Source organism: Microcaecilia unicolor, chromosome 1 (assembly GCF_901765095.1).
Source record: "Microcaecilia unicolor chromosome 1, aMicUni1.1, whole genome shotgun sequence".
Classification (NCBI taxonomy): Eukaryota; Metazoa; Chordata; class Amphibia; order Gymnophiona; family Siphonopidae; genus Microcaecilia; species Microcaecilia unicolor.
In genome coordinates, this window is record NC_044031.1 from 468,639,576 (window position 1) to 468,658,420 (window position 18,845).

An 18,845-nucleotide genomic window follows, 5' to 3' on the forward strand; every position below is an offset into this window, starting at 1 on the left:
CTGGCTGAATATTAGCCAGGACCCACATAGATATATATTTTTAAATAAAACCCTCTGATCCCCCTCCTGGCATCTCTAATATCCCCCCACCCTCCTACCCCTACACTGTGATTTCCTAAGTCCCTCCCCTCCCCCTGCAGTACCACAATTTTGAAAGGCAGATGTGAGGGGGCTTCACTCCTGTCCCCAAAGACCCCCCACTGGATCACCATTAGAAAGTTGCAGGGGGACAGAAATCTAACCCATCCCCACCTGTCCCCATGGGAATGTAACCTATCTCCATGGGATTCTAACCCGTCCCCACCCGTCCCTGCCACAAGTAATCTCCTCCATCCAAGCTCCTGGCACACCCAGCTGTAGCCGTGCTGCAGTCACTTTGACACCCCCCCTCCCCCCAGAAAGCCAGATTCTACAAGCAGTAAAAATTCTAGTAAAAGTAACATAAATCATTTTCTTCTGTACTCTGCTAAAACAGCAGATGTACAGATTAGCAGGACCCAAAGCGGTCCAAAACAAGTAAAATCAGAAACAACACAGTTTATACCACCCTTAGGAATCACCTTTGGGTTTAAAAAGCAAAACCATGTGCATGTAAGGACTGGATAAATGAATTAAAGTAAAGTTTAAAGCAAATGCCCTTAATATGTACTGTAATACTTGGTAGCAATAATGAAACAGTGATAGAATATTCACATAGCAAGCAGCCTGGGGCAACATATTTATTTTTCACTGAATATAATTAACTTTGTATAAACCTGGCAGCTAATACTGTGCTGAACTGGACAATGTTGGCACATTTAGACTGACATTGGACAGAACTGCATGAAGGAAACCCTTCCCTCATTATTCAATACCTCTCTGTGAAATAGTAGTAATAAAAAAGGCAAGTGCATTTTTATAATATACCACTGCAATCCACAAAACAAAAGGAGCAAATCCCACATGCTATCTTTTTCTTTTAATATAAGCACAGGAAAAAAAAGATTTTAAATGCTCCCAGGTTTCAACCTAATTCATGTTTAATGTGGGATATAAATGTAATAAATGAATAAATAGAAAGTCTGAATGTTGAGCACCTGATTCTCATAACATGATATCTGTTTGAGTGGCCCATTACCAGGAGAAAAATAATCTCTGCACAAATGTAACAGTGTGTCTCTTTAAACAACTCCACCAAATGACACACTGATTACAATTTATAAACAAATTACTACTCTTCCTATCAAAAGTTATTCCATTATTATACTTTCTCTGTGTACATCGTATTCTACACAAGTCGGTATGTTTGAAAATATAAGTGAGATTAAGTAAAAATGCTACCAACAATTAAGAACAACGTTGATGCAGCAGCTTATAGGTTTGTTTAGTTTGTTTTGAGTGTATGGCAATGACTGCTGTGCAAGGAAGAGGAAACAGAGACTACCCTGTCTTCAACTCCCTCCCTCCCATCCACCTCTCCACCAGCCCTGGATGTCCTCCCCACACATACCTCGCATCACCCTGGTGGTCTAGTGGCTTGCTTTGGGGCAGGAAAGGTCACCACTCTTTCCTGCCCGCTGCCGCTGCTTGTTTTGTATTTTGTATTATTTTAAAATACTTACTATTTGTTTTGACATATATTTGTCATGGTGTCTTGATATATACATTTCTTAATTATTATCTTGCAAGTATTATTTTTTATGGTTTTATTTATATTTTCTTGTATATGATTATAATTTTTATATTATTTATTGTTGTACAACCTCTGACGCAGCCCTTTTGGGTGAAACACAGCCTATGTCGGGCACTTTTTGTTGAGGTGTCTACCTTATCAATAAAGTTTGTTTATTTGATCTGCTCTGTTTGGTTTCCACAGCCCCTGGATTCTGAACATATTGAATTCCAATTAAGGCTGGTGTAAACAGGGCCCCTGAGGAGGGGCGGGAGGGGCAAGATCGCCCAGGTCTGGCCGCCAGAAGGGCCCAACATTAGTGCTGTCCAATTCACGATTTGAATCAATTTGCCGATTTGTTAATGGGGAATTGATTTGAATTGTTTTGTTTTTGTAAAAAATCAAGCCCCTCCTCCATCTACCTTTTAAAACAGCAGTTCTTCGCTGGCACTGAGCAGAAGCAGTCAGTGATTGATATACATGGTAAAAGGGACCCTGTGCTAATGGCAGCGGCTATCTTGATGCATGTCACGGCCCCTTTTACTGCAGCAGGTAAAAATAGCCAAAAATAAAATGGCAGTACGGTAAGTTTGCACTTGCTGCACAGCCATTTCAGGGGACAGCACTTACCGCCATCCATTGAGGTGGCAGTAAGTGCTTCTGCGCTAATCCAGCAGTAAGGGTAACCCAGTAGTTCTGGGTTGCTGCGTGGCAACTCTTTAGTAAAAGGGCCTCTAAGTTTCCTCTTTACAAGCCAACTCAGTGTTAGCTTGGTTAAATGTAGCAATAACAACTCATGGCTTAGTCAAACTTTTATCAGATGAAAAATTAGAAGTCACCAGGGCTTAATTTGTGGACAAAAAGGAAGTGGAATTGTGGAGCTGAGGGAAAGAAGGGGCAGGAGCAACAGGAGAAGAAGGGCAGGATTAGGGAGTTGAGTTCTCTGTTCTGCTCCAGGCTCTTCCCCTGTCCTCCTCTTCCCTGCAGATTGCTTGGAAGGGAGGGGCTGAAGCAAAACACCCTGCTGCTCTGGAGTCTGAAAAGAAGTTGTGAAACTATGCTTCAGGCTGTTCCCTGAGAAATTAAGCCCTAGGAGTCACCTTTGTAGTTTCAGCTGGGTCTCCTTCATCTCCTACTGTAATCCCATGATAGCCATCCAGAGAAGGGATTTTTTTAATGCTATTAGACCTTACAAAGGTACCGGAGAAATTCCTCTTAAAGCAGAAGTCTTGTCCAAACTTAGCATTTTCTAATCTGGAGACGACATGTCACAGAGTGAACTAGGAACACTGGAAAAACCATAGTCTTGCACACTACCCCAGAAGCTGATATCTTCTGAGCCAAAGCCACAGGATGCCTACAGATGGCTAGATAACATTTACTGACCCTCTCAATGAAAAGGTCGGTGAAGTCATAGCCTAGGAGATGTAAGATTGAAGTTATGCGTAGACATCTGGCGAGCTTCTAGTCTGTGTTCAAAGTCAGCCTATAACTGCTGAAAGAAACCCAGAGATAGTTCAGACTCTGGAATATCTCTGATTGAGTAACAGCGATTCTCAGCAATTCACTCCTTTGCTCATTTTCTGGTTTTAAATAAATGTCCATACAATGGTTATGAAGAACTGAAGTATTTCTTATCTCAGAAAACTCAGATATAACTGAATAGTGCTTGTGCTGCTCTTAATAACTATGCCACAGTCCTTGTGCTCTTTGCAGTTTGGGCAATGATAGGAGAATGGCCTCTTGTGTTACAGTGAATTGTTTGAAATTATGCAGAAACTTTGAGTCACCATGTTTGTGCAGAAATTAAAAGAAGGGAAGAAAGAAAAAAATCAGTACAGAGAAATATTTCCAATTGATGTTATTAACATTTCAGCTTGTAACTGTCATGGACATGCCACTGACTGCTATTATGACCCTGAAGTTGACCAATACAGAGCAAGTTTAAATATCCATGGACGTTATGAAGGTGGAGGTGTCTGTATAAACTGCCAGGTAAGAAATTTCACCAGTCAGAATGTATGCTTTATATATTTAGACTGATTATGGATCAGAGGTGTAGCCAGGACTAATTTTTAGGTGAAGCCTGAGATTGACATGGGTAGGCACTAAGCAGGACTATTTGTTTTGACATATATTTGTCATGGTATCTTGATATATATATTTCTTAATTATTATCTTGCAAGTATTATTTTTTATGGTTTTATTTATATTTTCATGTACATGATTATAATTTTTATATTATTTATTGTTGTACAACCCCTGACGCAACCCTTTTGGGTGAAACACAGCCTATGTCGGGCACTTTTTGTTGAGGTGTCTACCTTATCAATAAAGTTTGTTTATTTGATCTGCTCTATTTGGTTTCCACAGCCCCTGGATTCTGAACATATTGAATTCCAATTAAGGCTGGTGTAAGCAGGGCCCCTGAGGAGGGGCGGGGGGGGGGGGGGGGGTAAGATCGCCAGAGTCTGGCCGCCAAGAAGGGCCCAACATTAGTGCTGTCCAATTCACGATTTGAATCAATTTGCCAATTCCAGTTCTCCTGTTGTTGGCCTTCATGGCTGCTGCTGAATGGGTGAGCCTGACTCTAAAGTGGATGGACCACAGTCCACCCAGGCCCACCTATTACTCTATCTAGCCTAAGCATGGATGCAAAATGTTGAAACAATTCAGATTAACACAGTATAGAATAATAGTGCATTGATGTTCATTACATTACAGTGGATTTCTTGTATTTTGCTAATACTACTAAGTTCTAAGTGGATAACATTAAAAGAAGCTGGGTAATCAACCCAGGATATTACAATCTACTATAGTAACTGTGTAAAAATTCACAATACCAACTATTAATTGTATACATAAAGTATAAATCTATGGAACAACATTTTTTTTATAGATTTCCTAAAGGTTTTTTAGTTAGATAATGATCTTATTTCAACTGGTAGTCCATTCTACGCCTGCGCTGCTTGATAGGTGAAAGAGAAGTTAAGATTTCTTACCCTTAGGAGTTGGACCAATGAACATGATCCTAATAACAAACATATTTGTAGAGACCCCTAGAGTCCGCCTGAGGGATTTATGTGTGTATTTGTTATAAAGGGAAAGCTTCTCAGAGGCTAAGGTCATTGTGACTGGTATAGTAGCCCATCCCCAGGGGTGAGGGCGGTATATAAACAGCTGTGAATAGAAGGAGAAGGGCATGGCCTTAGGAGCTGGGGAGATGGCAAGGGGCTGCGGTTTTCCAGGCTCCAAGGAGCAAGGGAAGCTGCCATGGGTAGATCTTCAGAATGCGAAAAGGAGAATCTTTTCCTTTTCATTGTATAAACGGAAGGAGGGGATTCAGACATCTGGAGTGGAATGTGTTTGTTCAGAGTACTGTGTCTGGACACAAGGGACATCAATCGTTTGCTATAATTGCTCTGTGGGAGAGGGTTCAGTCCTTTGGCATTAATGTTCTAGTAAGTTGAACTCTTACATGTGTAGGAATAAATAAAAGTATGAGTAGTCATAGATGTTATGACTCATACAAGCTAGCATAAGTTTATAATTCCATCTTTATTTTATACCAATTAGAATTATATAGCTTCAATAGCAATTTTAATTATGTTCTCATTAAAGTAGCAAAAATAAATTTAGGTGCTAATCTGAAGTGGATCAGAATTTCTCACATACCCTATCCACCAATATACCCCTAGTACCCCTCCACTGACTCAGAAACATATGTTCCTTTCATTTGCTCCCCATATGCCTCAGGGTCCTTCATAAGGTTAGTGTCCAAGTACTACTACAGCCATGTAAGTGGTGTACCATGGGTTTTCAGCAACTGGAGGTCAATGTTTACATTTTCACCCCTCCCTCCAACACAAACCACATCACAAAGGCCTCATGCTTTTGATTGTGACCTCCCAGCACTTCCTCCATAACCCCCTCTAAGGATGGCACCCAGGGGCCAGGGCCATTCCTGCCACTAGGCGTCTGCCTAGGGAAGTAGCATTTAAGAGGTGGCAGAGCGGCAGGAGATCATCCTCTGCTTTAATCTTCCCTACTTTGCCAGAATCTTCCCTTCTCTCTGCTGTTGCACTACCTCTCCCTGGGCCACTCCAAAGGTACTCGGTATGAATGTTGGGCCTTACAGTAGAGGCCTGCGCTCAAGTCCCATTCCCCCACCTCCTGGCAGGAAATGTATCAAGGGGAAGGCAGAATGCAGCAACAATGGAGCACAGTCCACTGCTGGAAAGTCCTGTGCCAGCACTGAGTATCTTTGCGGTGACCTAGGAAAAGGCAGAGTAACAGTGGCAGCATCAGGACAAGGAAGGAAAAAAGAGGAAGTGCTGGACATATAACTGAGGGAAGGAAGGGGAGATGTTACTGCTGAGCCCAACGGGATGGAGGGGTAGGGAGGGTAAGGGGAAATGCTGGAGTATAGGACTTGAGTTGCCCCTTGGAGCTAGGGCTGGGAATGCATGGTTAAAAGGTTCACCTAAAGTAGAGCTCAACAAATCCCAGATGCCAGGTCACCATGGTGCCTAGAAATTACACTCTGGTGTCTGGGATTTCATTGCCTCAAACTGCTTCTCTCGGCTCTGCAAAGCGATCGGACTCTCCATATACTTGAGCTGCATGGTGCAGGAAGTTTGGGCAGGCTTATGGGACTTGAGAACGCAAGACTTCCTGAACTTCCTGCACCGCACAGCTCAATTATATGGAGAGCCCGATCTCTGTGCAGAACCAAGAGAAGCAGATTCTGAGGCAGCATTGCGAATATTGAAGCAAGAGCTGGTGCCTGCTATAAGAGAGTGAGAGAGACAGAGAGATATAGACTGGGTGGAGGCTGTGGGAAGAGGGTATGGGAGAGGAGAAAGAGAGACAGACTGGCTGAAGGCTGGGGGAAAGGCGGTATGAGAGTGAGGCTGACTGGTTGATGTTTGTGGAAAGGGGGTATGAGAGAGTAAGGTAGACTGGGTGAAGGCTGTGGGAAAGGGGTATGAGTGAGCAAAAGTGAGATAGACTGGCTGAAGGCTGTTGTGAGGGAGTATGAGAAAGAAACTGATGAAACACTTACCTCTTTGATTCACCTGTCTATCTAGAGGGTGCTGTGACATAGCTGACAGCATGCCTTGGGAATGGAGACTATTGACTTCTGCAATGATTAGCAGAGGCATCTTAAGGAGCTGATTTACTAAAGTTTCTTTGCTCACAGACACAACAGGGAAAAACCCCTTTGTAAATCAGTTTCTAAAAGAGCTTCTGCTAATCTGGAACGAGATTCCAACCCCTCCCCCCCCCCCCCACCCGTCCTCAAATTTCACCGGGGACAATGTTGGAAGGGTGGGGAAGGAGAAGTGAGAAAGGTCTTAGACACTGGTTCCTAAATTCAAAATAATTTGTCGAGGCCTGACCTAAAGCATCAGATACACTTGGGCTGGCCCTGGCCATGGCCCTTTCTTGATTCCCCACCACCACCACCACTTGTTGGCACACCACTAGCCATGCTATTCCACTTAATTCCTGTGGAAGTGATGCTTGATATATTTTTTTAATACTTCTGTAACCCTTTTTCTCTACTCCATCAAGAAAGTAGGTCAGGGTTCTTCCTTATTGTGTTAGAAACATGCGCTTCAAGGTCCTACTGCCCAAAAGTACTTCAGAATCTCTGCAAACGTTCATAGCACAGCATAGTGAGAACTGACTTCTTGGGGGGAGGGGGCCAAGGTAAACATAGGTTGGCAAAAGGCATACAAGTCTGAGGTGTGTTAGTTATACTCCTATTAATAAATAATGCCTTAAGTGCACACGATAATGGATAAGTGATCTAGATGACCTTTTTAAATATTTTAAACTCAATTATTTCAAGCTCTCACCAATACTAGACAACATGAACACTTATGAAACCAATCAAACATATACAGGGTTGCCAGGTGGAAAATTTTTTTCCCACCCAAACCAGCCTAAATCCAGCCCAAAACCCGCCCAAACTCAAACCCCGCCCCTGACACCCCCACCCCCGCCTCCCCCGTCATCAGCCCCGCCTCCCCTGTCATCGGCCCCGCCCAAAACGTCACTAACCCCGCCCAAAATGTCACTAACCCCGCCCCCCGTGGCCGAAAAAAACGCCCAAAAAACAGCCCAAAAGACCAAAAAGCAGCCCAAAAAAACGCAACCCGCCGCGGGCAAAAATTTCCCGCGGGGGGTCGCGGAAAACTGCCCAATTGGGCGGTAAAACCGCCCACCTGGCAACACTATAAACGGCGAGTGACCGACTCACTCGCAAATGCGCAGTAGAGACTTCCCTCTCTGTCCCGCCCCCGCGTCAATACATGATGACGAGGGCGGGACAGAGAGGGAAGTCTCTACTGCGCCGCCGAGGTTGATACTGCTCCCCCCTTCACCCGCCCACCCGAGGTCGCCGCTACCGTTACCCCCCCCCCCCCCCCACACCCGGCCCGGGCCCTCTCTCCGCTACTAAACTTACACATCCATTCGCCGGAACGCAGCACGCACATCAGCTGAGCTGCCGTCGGCCCTTCCTTCCCTGCCTGTGTCCCGCCCTCGCTGACATTACGTCACAGGAGGGCGGGACACAGGCAGAGAAGGAAGGGCCGACGACAGCTCAGCTGATGTGCGTGCTGCGTTCCGGCGAATGGATGTGTAAGTTTAGTAGCGGAGAGAGAGAGGGCCCGGGCCGGGTGGAGGGATGGCGGCGGCGGCGACTCCGGGGGGGGGGGAACGGTAGCGGTGGCGACCTCACAGGGAGGGAGGGAGGGAGAAGGAAGGAAAACCCCAATACCAGCCCGTTTTTACGGGCTCAACGGCTAGTTAAATTATATTTAAAGATGTCTCAAGAGGCAATATCCCATATCTTAAATTAACATAATCAGGCATAAGTCTTCTATCATCACAATATCCTGCAATGTGTTCTAAAACCCTGCCTGATGTAATACCAAAATAATTGCCGAAATTTAACACATTTATAAACAGTTTAAAAAATTAAACATTGAGGGAGGAGGTTAATGCCCAAAGAAAGCTGTATGCAGTAGGAGTTGTACTGCAGGTCTCCCAAAGCAGTGGCCCAGACCAAGGAACTTGAAAGTGGGTCATCCAAGCTGCCATGGAGATTCATAGAGGGAGGTAAGAGGGAGCCAATCAGTATAGTGATAGGGAGTACTACTGCCTGGCTTCTACTACAGCTGAACAGGCAGCCAGGGCCATGCCAGAACTGAAGCAAGGAACCATGGAGTAGCAGGAAAACCTATAGAAGCCACCAGGCAGCAGCAGAGGGGACAGATGTCAAGATTGTTCCTGCAGTAGCCTCTGTTGCTGGTGAGAAGTGCTGGGCCAGAAGAGAGCAACATTGGGCTAGCTTGCAGAAAAGGGGAGTCTGGGTGAAGAAAGGGCTCGCACAGAAAAACAAGGAAGATTTCCACCCAGAGATCTTATAATGAAGAGAGAAGATTAGTTCCACCAAGAAGGGGAGAAGTTGTCATAGTGGGAGTGCTGCTGCCTGGCTCCTACTGCATAGCCATGGCTGCCTGTTCAGCCGCTGTAGAAGCCAGGCAGCAGCACTCCCACTATACTGATTGGCTCCCTCTTGCCTCCCTTTATTTATGATTGCATATCCTAGAAGAAAAAGAAGAAAGACAAAAAATAAGGAGAGACCTTCTGGAGCTTCTTACTTACAGAAGAAGTGGTGAAAGCCCATGGTTGGGGGGAGGGGTGAGAAAAGAAAAGAAGGACCCTAAAGAAGTAGAAGCACTCTGGCATGAACTGAGCTGCCAGCAAATAATCTGGCATCTTAGCAGATAACTCTTCCTTGCATTTTTATAAGTACTTCATAGAATACCGCCAAATACTCTGCTATCGTTTTACAAGCATAAGTGTACATTCACCCACATAAGTGCTATAGGTAAAATCTCAACCACAACAGTTAAAAGCAGTTATCTTAGCAGGTTTTAAAAAAGGTTTGGCTAGCTTCCTAAAAGAAAAGTCCATAAGCCATTATTAAAATGTACTTGGAGAAAATCCACTGCTTATTTCTAGGATATCAAAATACAAAACAAAAATGGTAGAGAATGGGAGTGACTCTGGAACGCCTCCATATATTGACTATCAGGGGAGAGTCTCATATAGTTATCACGGCAAGGGGGAGTCATAGCACCGGACTTGCAAAAACACAAAAACTCATTAGCCAATATCTCTCATAGAATACACCCACATAAAAAATTCCCTTGGCTCACAGTCTTACTGCCTCCCTGCTACCGCTCGCCAGGGAGACAAATGAGGGGACTATGAGCACACCGGCATACACAGATGAGTGCCACTAAGCCACTAGTGTTAATAGTAGAAATGTGTGGGGCAGATATGCGAATTATAAGCAACATATAGTTTTGTAATTACTGGGAGAAAATATTAAATGTTAAATAATAGAGTTCTACACATTTAGGAAGGGTGGGGGTTGAGTCTATGATTAAAACGGACACGAGCAGAGGTTCACCTTACAGGTGAAGTGAAACTTGCCATGATAACTACATGAGACTCTCCCCTGATAATCAAGATATGGAGGCGTTCTAGAATCACTCCCAGTTAGTTCTCTACCAATTTTGTTTTGTATTTGATATCATTTCTAGAGTGGTGTCTTATTAATTTGACTATTTCTAGGATAAGCAGCTTAAAATGTATTATACTGTTTTGAGATCTTGCCAGGTACTTGTGATCTGGATTGGCCACTGTTGGAAACAAGATGCTGGGCTTGATGGACCTTCGATCTGTCCCAGTATGGCAATACTTATGTACTTAAAATAAGAAGAGGAATAAATCACTTCAACAACAAAAACCTCTCCCAAAATAGATTTATAGAACACATTGAGAGACTTTTTTTGTTGTAGAGAGAATCAGCCTATCAGTGTCTAAAGTGCTAAAAATGTGCTCACAGGCATTAATTGATTTAGGAAACACATTAAAAGCCTAAAGGCTCACTCATCTCATAAATGTTTGCACATTATAAGGACTCTCTCATAATATAGCACGTATAACAAGCAAGTACCAACCTCACACTGTGAAATATATAAGTATACAAACACTTATAATGAAATGTAAGTTTCAAAAAATACCCCCCAAAATACAAAACCTGCAAGAACTCATAGAAACATGACGGCAGATAAAGGCCATATGACCCATCCAGTCTGCCCATCCTCTATAACCCCTAATTCTTCCTGTTCCTAAGTGATACCACATGCTTATCCCATGTCTTTTTAAATTCTGGAACAGTCCTCGACTCCACCACCTCCACTGGGAGGCCATTCCACGCCTCCACCACCCTTTCTGTGAAATAATACTTCCTTAGGTTACTCCTAAGCCTAATCCCTCTTAACTTTGTCATATGCCCCCTCATTCCAGAGCTCTCCTTCATTTGAAAAAGGCTCTCTTCCTGTACATAAATACCTTTGAGATATTTAAATGTTTCTATCATGTCTCCTCTCTCCCTCATCTCTTCCAGCATATACATGTTGAGGTTCATAAGCCTGTCCCTATAATTTGTGCATTATTATTATTTGTTGCATTTGTATCCCACCTTATCCCACCTCTTTGCAGGCTCAAAGTGGCTTACAACACAATTCAAGACCATTTACTAATTTCATAGCTGCCCTCTGGACTGACTTCATCCAGTTTATATTTTTCCATAGGTGCGGTCTCCAGAACTGCACACAGTACTCCAAATGAGGCCTCAACAGAGACTTATACAATGGCACTATCACCTCCTTTTTCCTGCTGGTCATGCCTCTCTTTATGCACCCAAGCATATTAGAGGTTCTAAAATCTACAATGATTAAAATATATACAATGATTAGCTATATACACACAATGATTAACTATATAACTAAAAAGAAACAATACCTATCTATGAACAATTATTACATCACTGGTCTCTACATCTAAGCAATGCTAAGAGTTACTAGACCAGGAAAAGAAGCAATAATACACTATACACAATCATCACTGGTCCTTACATCATCCAGGTTCTTATCATCAGCTGGGGGGGGGGGGGGCCTTTTCACAATGAAAGCCAGGAGTTTCTTTGACCAGGAAATATGGTTCTCTGCGCAGTTCGTGCATTACTCACAGACGAGCTCCCAATTTCACTGATAGAAACTCTCTTTTTTATTAGGCTAAGAACTCATGTTCAGAGCTAAGGAAAATTACAGAATGCTTGAGAATTTCTCTGTTTAGGTAAACAAGCCATACTGTGGGAATGTGGTCACATGTTTCTCAGTCCAGGTGGCCAGTCAGAACTTGAAACAGGCTCCACCTCTACCTTCACATACCAAATTAATTAGAGCTGTGTCTTATCTTCTACATTCCAACTTATTTTCACACAATCAAAGTTAAACAATCATTTTTAAACAGAATTACTTCTAATCACAAATACAGACCCTGAGTGCACTGGTTGGTCAAGGCAGAGTAGAAAAACAATTTTTAAAATTCACTTCCACTACAACGATGTTACATTGGCCATCCTCCAATCTTCAGGTCACTAACAACAGATCAGTACTTTCATGTTTGAGTTCTTTCAGTACCCTGAGGTATATGCCATTCAGTCAAGGTGATTTACTACTATTTAATTTGTCGATTTGGCTCAGTACATCTTCCAGGTTCACCGAGATTTCTTTCAGTTCCTTTGCATCATCACCCATGAAAACCATTTCTAGTACAGGTAGATCTCTTCTTCTGTAAAGACCAAAGCAAAGAATTCATTCAGTTTCTCTGCTATGGCCTTGTCCTCTCTGAGTGCCCCTTTTGCTCCTTTGTGATCTAATGGTCCCTCACAGGCTTTCTGCTTCGGATGTACCTGAAAAAATTGTTACTGTGAGTTTTAGCCTCTGCAGCAAGTTTCTCTTCATATTCTCTTTTAGTCTTTATTTTATCAATGCATCTGACTTGCTAGTGCTTATGTTGCTTCTTATTTTCTTAATTTGGGTCCTTTTCCATTCTTTGAAAGACATTCTTTTGGCTGCAATTGCCTCTTTCACTTCACCTTTTAGGGATGAATGTAATTAATGATCTTTAATAAAATGGGGGCAAATGATGAGGAAAGAAGAGAGAGAAAGAGATGTCTTTTGCCATGCATATCTTGCCGTTTACAGCTTTGTTGGTTTAACATAGAATAATTATGTTAGAGCTGTTACTTTACATCAATCCTATCCTTCATGTCAGATGCAGTCTTTCCAAAAATGTTTCTGCACTAGAGGAGCTCAGCTGAGAAGGTTCCATGAATAGTCATATGAAGCAAATATTATTTGTGTTTGATTTGATTTTTTGAGTGAGACAAAATCTGCTCTATCAGACATCAAATCTGATTATGGCAAGCAACATTTGTTAAATGGGTAAAAGTGCAGTAAATTTCCATATTTTTTGGGAAAACTTGGCAGGATTGTGCATTCTCTCATTAACTTTGTGCCTAGCAATGTTCTTGGCTTGAAAGAGCCAGGCACACTAATGCTTTGAAAGAAATTATTCACTCTTTTTCTGCAAAGAGAAGCAAAAAGAGGAGGAGTGAGAACTATCATAAGCTGTGATGCTCAAAAAGAATTATCTCTGCCTGTTTGGAAAAAGTCAGTGGTCTCTTTTTATGACATGTGGGCTAGAATTCAACAAATGCATTTGTGAAGATGGTTTACTATAGTGGTAGTTGATTGTTGTATATGATGTGTGGAAATGATTTTTCCAAGGTTGGCAATCAGCAGATGAGTGGTAATGGCAGCCTTGCACATATTATTGTCTGCAGTAATATGTGCAAAAAATATATACTTCAAACAATGCACATCTGTGGAGCTAGGATCTGGCTTCTCTGCCCCCGCTGGAGACATTTTGAAGCAGACATCTATGATGCTCTCCCCCCCCCCCCCCCCAAAAAAAAAAAAAGACATATGGACTGCCACATCATTATATTAATAAGTATTGCAACCTCCAAAGTTTCCATAGTATAATATGCAAAACAACAGACTTTTCTATTTTATTTGTACATTCATGTACCGCCTTATCACCCACACTGGAACCAAAAGGGTTTATAACATATAGGATAAAATAAATACAACATAGTATTATACATACAAAATGATGTAAAGAATCTCTAATGGAGCCCTATCTGCCCTATACTACTACTACTACTTAACATTTCTAGAGCGCTACTAGGGTTACGCAGCGCTGTACAATTTAACAAAGAGAGACAGTCCCTGCTCAAAGAGCTTACAATCTAATAGACAAGTGAACGGTCGGTCCGATAGGGGCAGTCAAATTGGGGCAGTCTGGATTCACTGAACGGTAAGGGTTAGGTGCCGAACGCAGCATTGAAGAGGTGGGCTTTAAGCAAAGACTTGAAGATGGGCAGGGAGGGGGCTTGGCGTAAGGGTTCAGGAAGGTTGTTCCAAGCATAGGGTGAGGCGAGGCAGAATGAGCGGAGCCTGGAGTTGGCGGTGGTGGAGAAGGGTACTGAGAGGAGGGATTTATCCTGTGAACGGAGGTTACGGGCGGGAACGTAAGGGGAGATGAGGGTAGAGAGGTAGTGAGGGGCAGCAGACTGAGTGCATTTGTAGGTAAGAAGGAGAAGCTTGAATTGAATGCGGTATCTGATCGGAAGCCAGTGAAGTGACCTGAGGAGAGGGGTGATATGAGTATATCGGTTCTGGCGGAATATGAGACGTGCAGCAGAGTTCTGAACAGACTGAAGGGGGGATAGATGGCTAAGTGGGAGGCCGGTGAGGAGTAAGTTGCAGTAGTCCAGGCGAGAGGTAATGAGAGCGTGGACGAGAGTTCGGGTGGTGTGTTCAGAGAGGAAAGGGCGAATTTTGCTGATGTTAAAGAGGAAGAAGCGACAGGTCTTGGCTATCTGCTGGATATGCGCAGAGAAGGAAAGAGAGGAGTCAAAGATGACTCCGAGGTTGCGGGCAGATGAGACGGGGAGGATGAGGGTGTTATCAACTGAGATAGAAAGTGGAGGAAGAGGAGAAGTGGGTTTTGGTGGAAAGACGATAAGCTCGGTCTTGGACATGTTCAGTTTCAGGTGGCGGTTGGACATCCAGGCAGCAATGTCGGATAAGCAGGCCGATACCTTTGCCTGGGTCTCCGCGGTGATGTCTGGTGTGGAGAGATACAGTTGGGTGTCATCAGCATAGAGATGATACTGGAAACCATGAGATGAGATCAGGGAGCCCAGGGAAGAGGTGTAGATTGAGAAGAGAAGGGGTCCAAGGACCGATCCCTGGGGAACACCAACAGATAAGGGGATGGGGGTGGAGGAAGATCCATGAGAGTGAACTTTGAAGGTGCGGTGGGAGAGATAGGAGGAGAACCAGGAGAGGACAGAGCCCTGGAACCCAAATGAGGACAGTGTGGCAAGAAGTAAGTCATGATTGACAGTGTCAAAAGCGGCGGATAGATCCAGGAGGATGAGGATGGAGTAGTGGCCTCTGGACTTGGCAAGGAACAGGTCATTACAGACTTTAGAAAGTGCTGTTTCTGTCGAGTGAAGAGGGCGAAAACCGGATTGAAGCGGATCAAGGATGGCATGAGAGGAGAGAAAATCAAGGCAGCGGCTGTGGACTGCGCGCTCAAGTGTCTTGGAGAGGAAGGGTAGGAGGGAGATGGGGCGGTAGTTGGAGGGACAGGTAGGGTCTAGTGATGGTTTTTTGAGGAGTGGCGTGACTACAGCATGCTTGAAGGTGTCGGGGACAGTTGCAGTGGAGAGAGAGAGGTTGAGGATATGACAGATGGAGGGGGTGATAGTAGGAGAGATGGTGTTAAGTAAGTTGGTGGGGATGGGATCAGAGGAACAAGTGGTGCATTTTGAGGAGGAAAGAAGGCGGGCGGTTTCCTCCTCGGAGATATCAGGAAAGGAGGAGAAGGAGGTCTGGGTTGGTTGGTTGAGGGAGAGGGTTGAAGGGTGAAGAGGAGGAGGTGGCTTGGTAGTGAACTCAAGGTTGATCTTTTGCACCTTGTCGCGGAAGTAGTCAGCCAGTGATTGAGGAGAGAGTGACGGGGGGGTGGGAGCGGAGGGCACTTTGAGGAGGGAGTTAAGGGTGGCGAAGAGACGACGAGGGTTAGAGCTGAGAGAATTAGTCAATTGGGTGTAATAGTCCTGTTTGGCAAGGAATAGTGAGGACTGGAAGGAGGATAGCATGAATTTGTAGTGAAGGAAATCTGAATGGGTGCGAGATTTCCTCCAGAGGCGTTCAGCAGATCGGGCGCAGGAGCGAAGGTAACGGATGCAAGGGGTCAGCCAGGGCTGGGGATTAGTACGCCTTGTGGGACGGGAGGTGGATGGTGCAAGGGTGTCCAGAGCAGAGGAGAGAGTGGCATTGTAAGCGGAGACAGCCTCGTCAACAGACTCGGAGGACATGATGGAGGGGAGGAGATTAGAAATACTAGATGATAAGGTGGGAGGGTCAATAATCTGGAGATTCCTGGAAGTAGTGGTTAATGTTGGGCGGGGCTGAGGGGGAGGGTGAAGAAGTGTGAAGGTGATCAGGTGATGATCAGAGACAGGAAGAGCTGAGGTGTGGAAATTGGAGGGTGAGCCGGAAGAGGAGAGGACGAGGTCAAGGCAATGGCCATCACGGTGAGTAGGGGTGGTGGAACAAAGCTGGAGGTTGAAGGAGGATGTTAGAGTGAGGAACTGAGAAGCGTGAGAGTTGGACAGGTCATCAACGTGTATGTTGAAGTCTCCGAGAATGAGGGATGGAGATGAGGGTTCAAGAAAAACAGAAAGCCAGGCATCGAAGTCGGTGAGGAAGGAAGGGAGGGATTTATCAGGGGGGCGGTAAATGACTGCCACTCTGAGTGGCAACGGGTAGAATAGACGGATGGAGTGGACTTCAAAGGATGAGAAGCAGTGAGACTGTGGTAGGAGGAGGGGTTGGAAGCTACAGGAGGGCGAGAGTAGTAACCCGACGCCTCCTCCACGGCCAACTAGGCGGGGAGTATGGGAGAAGAGATAGCCTCCATGGCATAGAGCCGCAACTGAGGCAGAGTCGTCAGGGGAGAGCCAGGTTTCAGTTAGGGCAAGCAGGTGAAGGGAATGAGAGATGAAGAGATCGTGGGTGAAGGGAAGTTTGTTGCAGACCGAGTGGGCATTCCACAGTGCACATGAGAAGGGGAGGGAAGAGGGGGGGAGGAGGGGAATAGATATGAGATTGGAGACATCCCGGAAACGTTTGCATGGATAGGACGAAGACAGGTGTGGGGGACCTGGATTGGGATTGATGTCTCCTGCGGATAGCAGGAGGAGGAGCAAGAGAGTGCGGAGGAGGGTGGGGGAGGTAGGGCGACGAAGGCGACGAAGACGGGATGCGCTTAGGAGGAATGGGGATGGGTTAATGGCAGGAAGGAAGTGTTGAAGGTTGAGAGCTAGGAAGGAGGAGGGGGACAGGAGAGATGGTGAGGTGGTGAGGGACGGGGGTGAGTAGGGTATTGCAGTAGTGAGCAAGATGGGAGAGGACATGGGTGGGCAGTGAGTTCCAGTGGTAGACAGCGGTAGGGGGAGGGGAAAAAGATTAGGAAGGGACAGGGCAAGGAAGAGAATGTGTAAAGGGGCCATAAGTAGTAACTGAGGTGTTATGGGTATATATGTAGTGACTGAGGTGTTAAGTGATAGATAGAACGGCAGAGCTGGATTAGAGGCTTAAAACTGGAATGGTAGGCAGCAGGCAGGTAGGCACTGCCCAGTAAGAACAAGTCACACCCACTATGTTTGAAAAATGTGGGAGGAAAGGAGGTGAAGAGCCTAAACACAGAGACAGAGCAGTTATCTGCAGGCAGATTAGGTTGCTTGGGAGGGTATATAAGAACTATCACCCTAGGGGTGGGTGGGTAGAGGGGTGGGTGGGAGGGATCTAAGTCTAAAATGTACAGACAGAGCTGCAGCACAGCCAGTTAATCTGTAAAAAAGATGGATTTCTCAAGAAAAACTGGTATAGAAGGCTGCCCCTCTAACAGAGAATCAGGTCACACCCACTAAGTTTGAATTTGTGGGGGAGATTCTCACTATAGAAGGGATTGGATACATCAAACAATCATAAAGTATTACTTGCTTCCAAATTCATCATTTTAAATTATGGTCTAATCTGGGTAACCCAAACAATGCTGGTGATCTCACAGCCAGGCAGATTTTCAGAATACCCAAAATGAATATGCATGAAATATTGTAGTTAACTGGCTCCACAGACATGGAAATTTAGTGCTGGTGGCCGGACGTGGCTCTGCATTAAATTTCTGGGTTTAGTGCCAATGGTGGTCAGCAAAACACTGATTCCTACTGGCTGAATGGTTTCTTGTTGCTATATATGGACCCCATTGTTAGTAAACATGATAATATATCTAAACCCTGGGATAGTTTGGATGGGAGGGATGGTGGATGTATTATGTACTGTAAATTGTTTCAGATTTTTTAAGGAAATCAATTAATATATTTACTTAACTAGACAAATAAAACACATTCTTTCCATGCAAGGTTTCTAATCAGGGCCGGTCTTAGCAATTGTGGGGCCCTGTGCAGACCAGTTCAGTTGGTTTGTGCCCGGCCTCCCCGCCCATGTCCACCCACGCCTGCCACCATAAGCCATAATTTATCAGTTTAAAAGGAGGTTTAGAGCTCTTGGAACCCCACCTCACCCCATAACTTGATATGCATTCACCACCTTTCAGTAGAGAGCGGCAGACAGTGGCAACAATTTTCATATCCCATCAGCTGCCGAGCCCAAAGCCTCCCTTGCAGAAGCAGGAAGTGGCATCAAAAGGGGGCAGGACGCAGCAGTGAGGAGGCTCTGGGCTCTGCAGCTGACAGGATATGAAAATCTCTGCCGCTGTCTGATGCTCTCTACTGAAATGTGGATGCACATTAAGGTACGGAGCAGGGAGGTGTTCCAAGACAGGAGGACAAACATGCCAGAGATGTGGGGTCCCTAGGAGCATGAGGCCCTGTATGACCGCCCCTGTCTAAGACTGGCCCTGCTTCTAATATGGCCCCCTAACTAGTTTCTGGGTAGCTACCTCAAGGGTTTCTTTTTGGGGGGATGGTTTTTGTGTGCTGGATGAACAAGGATTGAACTGGGGGACACACACACACCAGGAAATGCAAAAATTATGTGTGCCTCTTCAGAGGATTACTTGGAACACACTGGGGAATGTAAAGTTCTATGTGCTC

At 44.8% G+C, this 18,845-nt stretch overlaps 1 protein-coding gene across 1 annotated transcript in view; it reads left to right on the top strand.

Moving 5' to 3' along the window:
- LAMA3 (laminin subunit alpha 3) overlaps window positions 1–18,845 on the top strand; it is a 407,718-nt gene that overhangs the window by 106,025 nt on the left and 282,848 nt on the right. Inside the window, 1 exon segment of the mRNA XM_030188133.1 lies at window positions 3,528–3,646. Coding sequence (XP_030043993.1) covers window positions 3,528–3,646 — 119 coding nt within the window.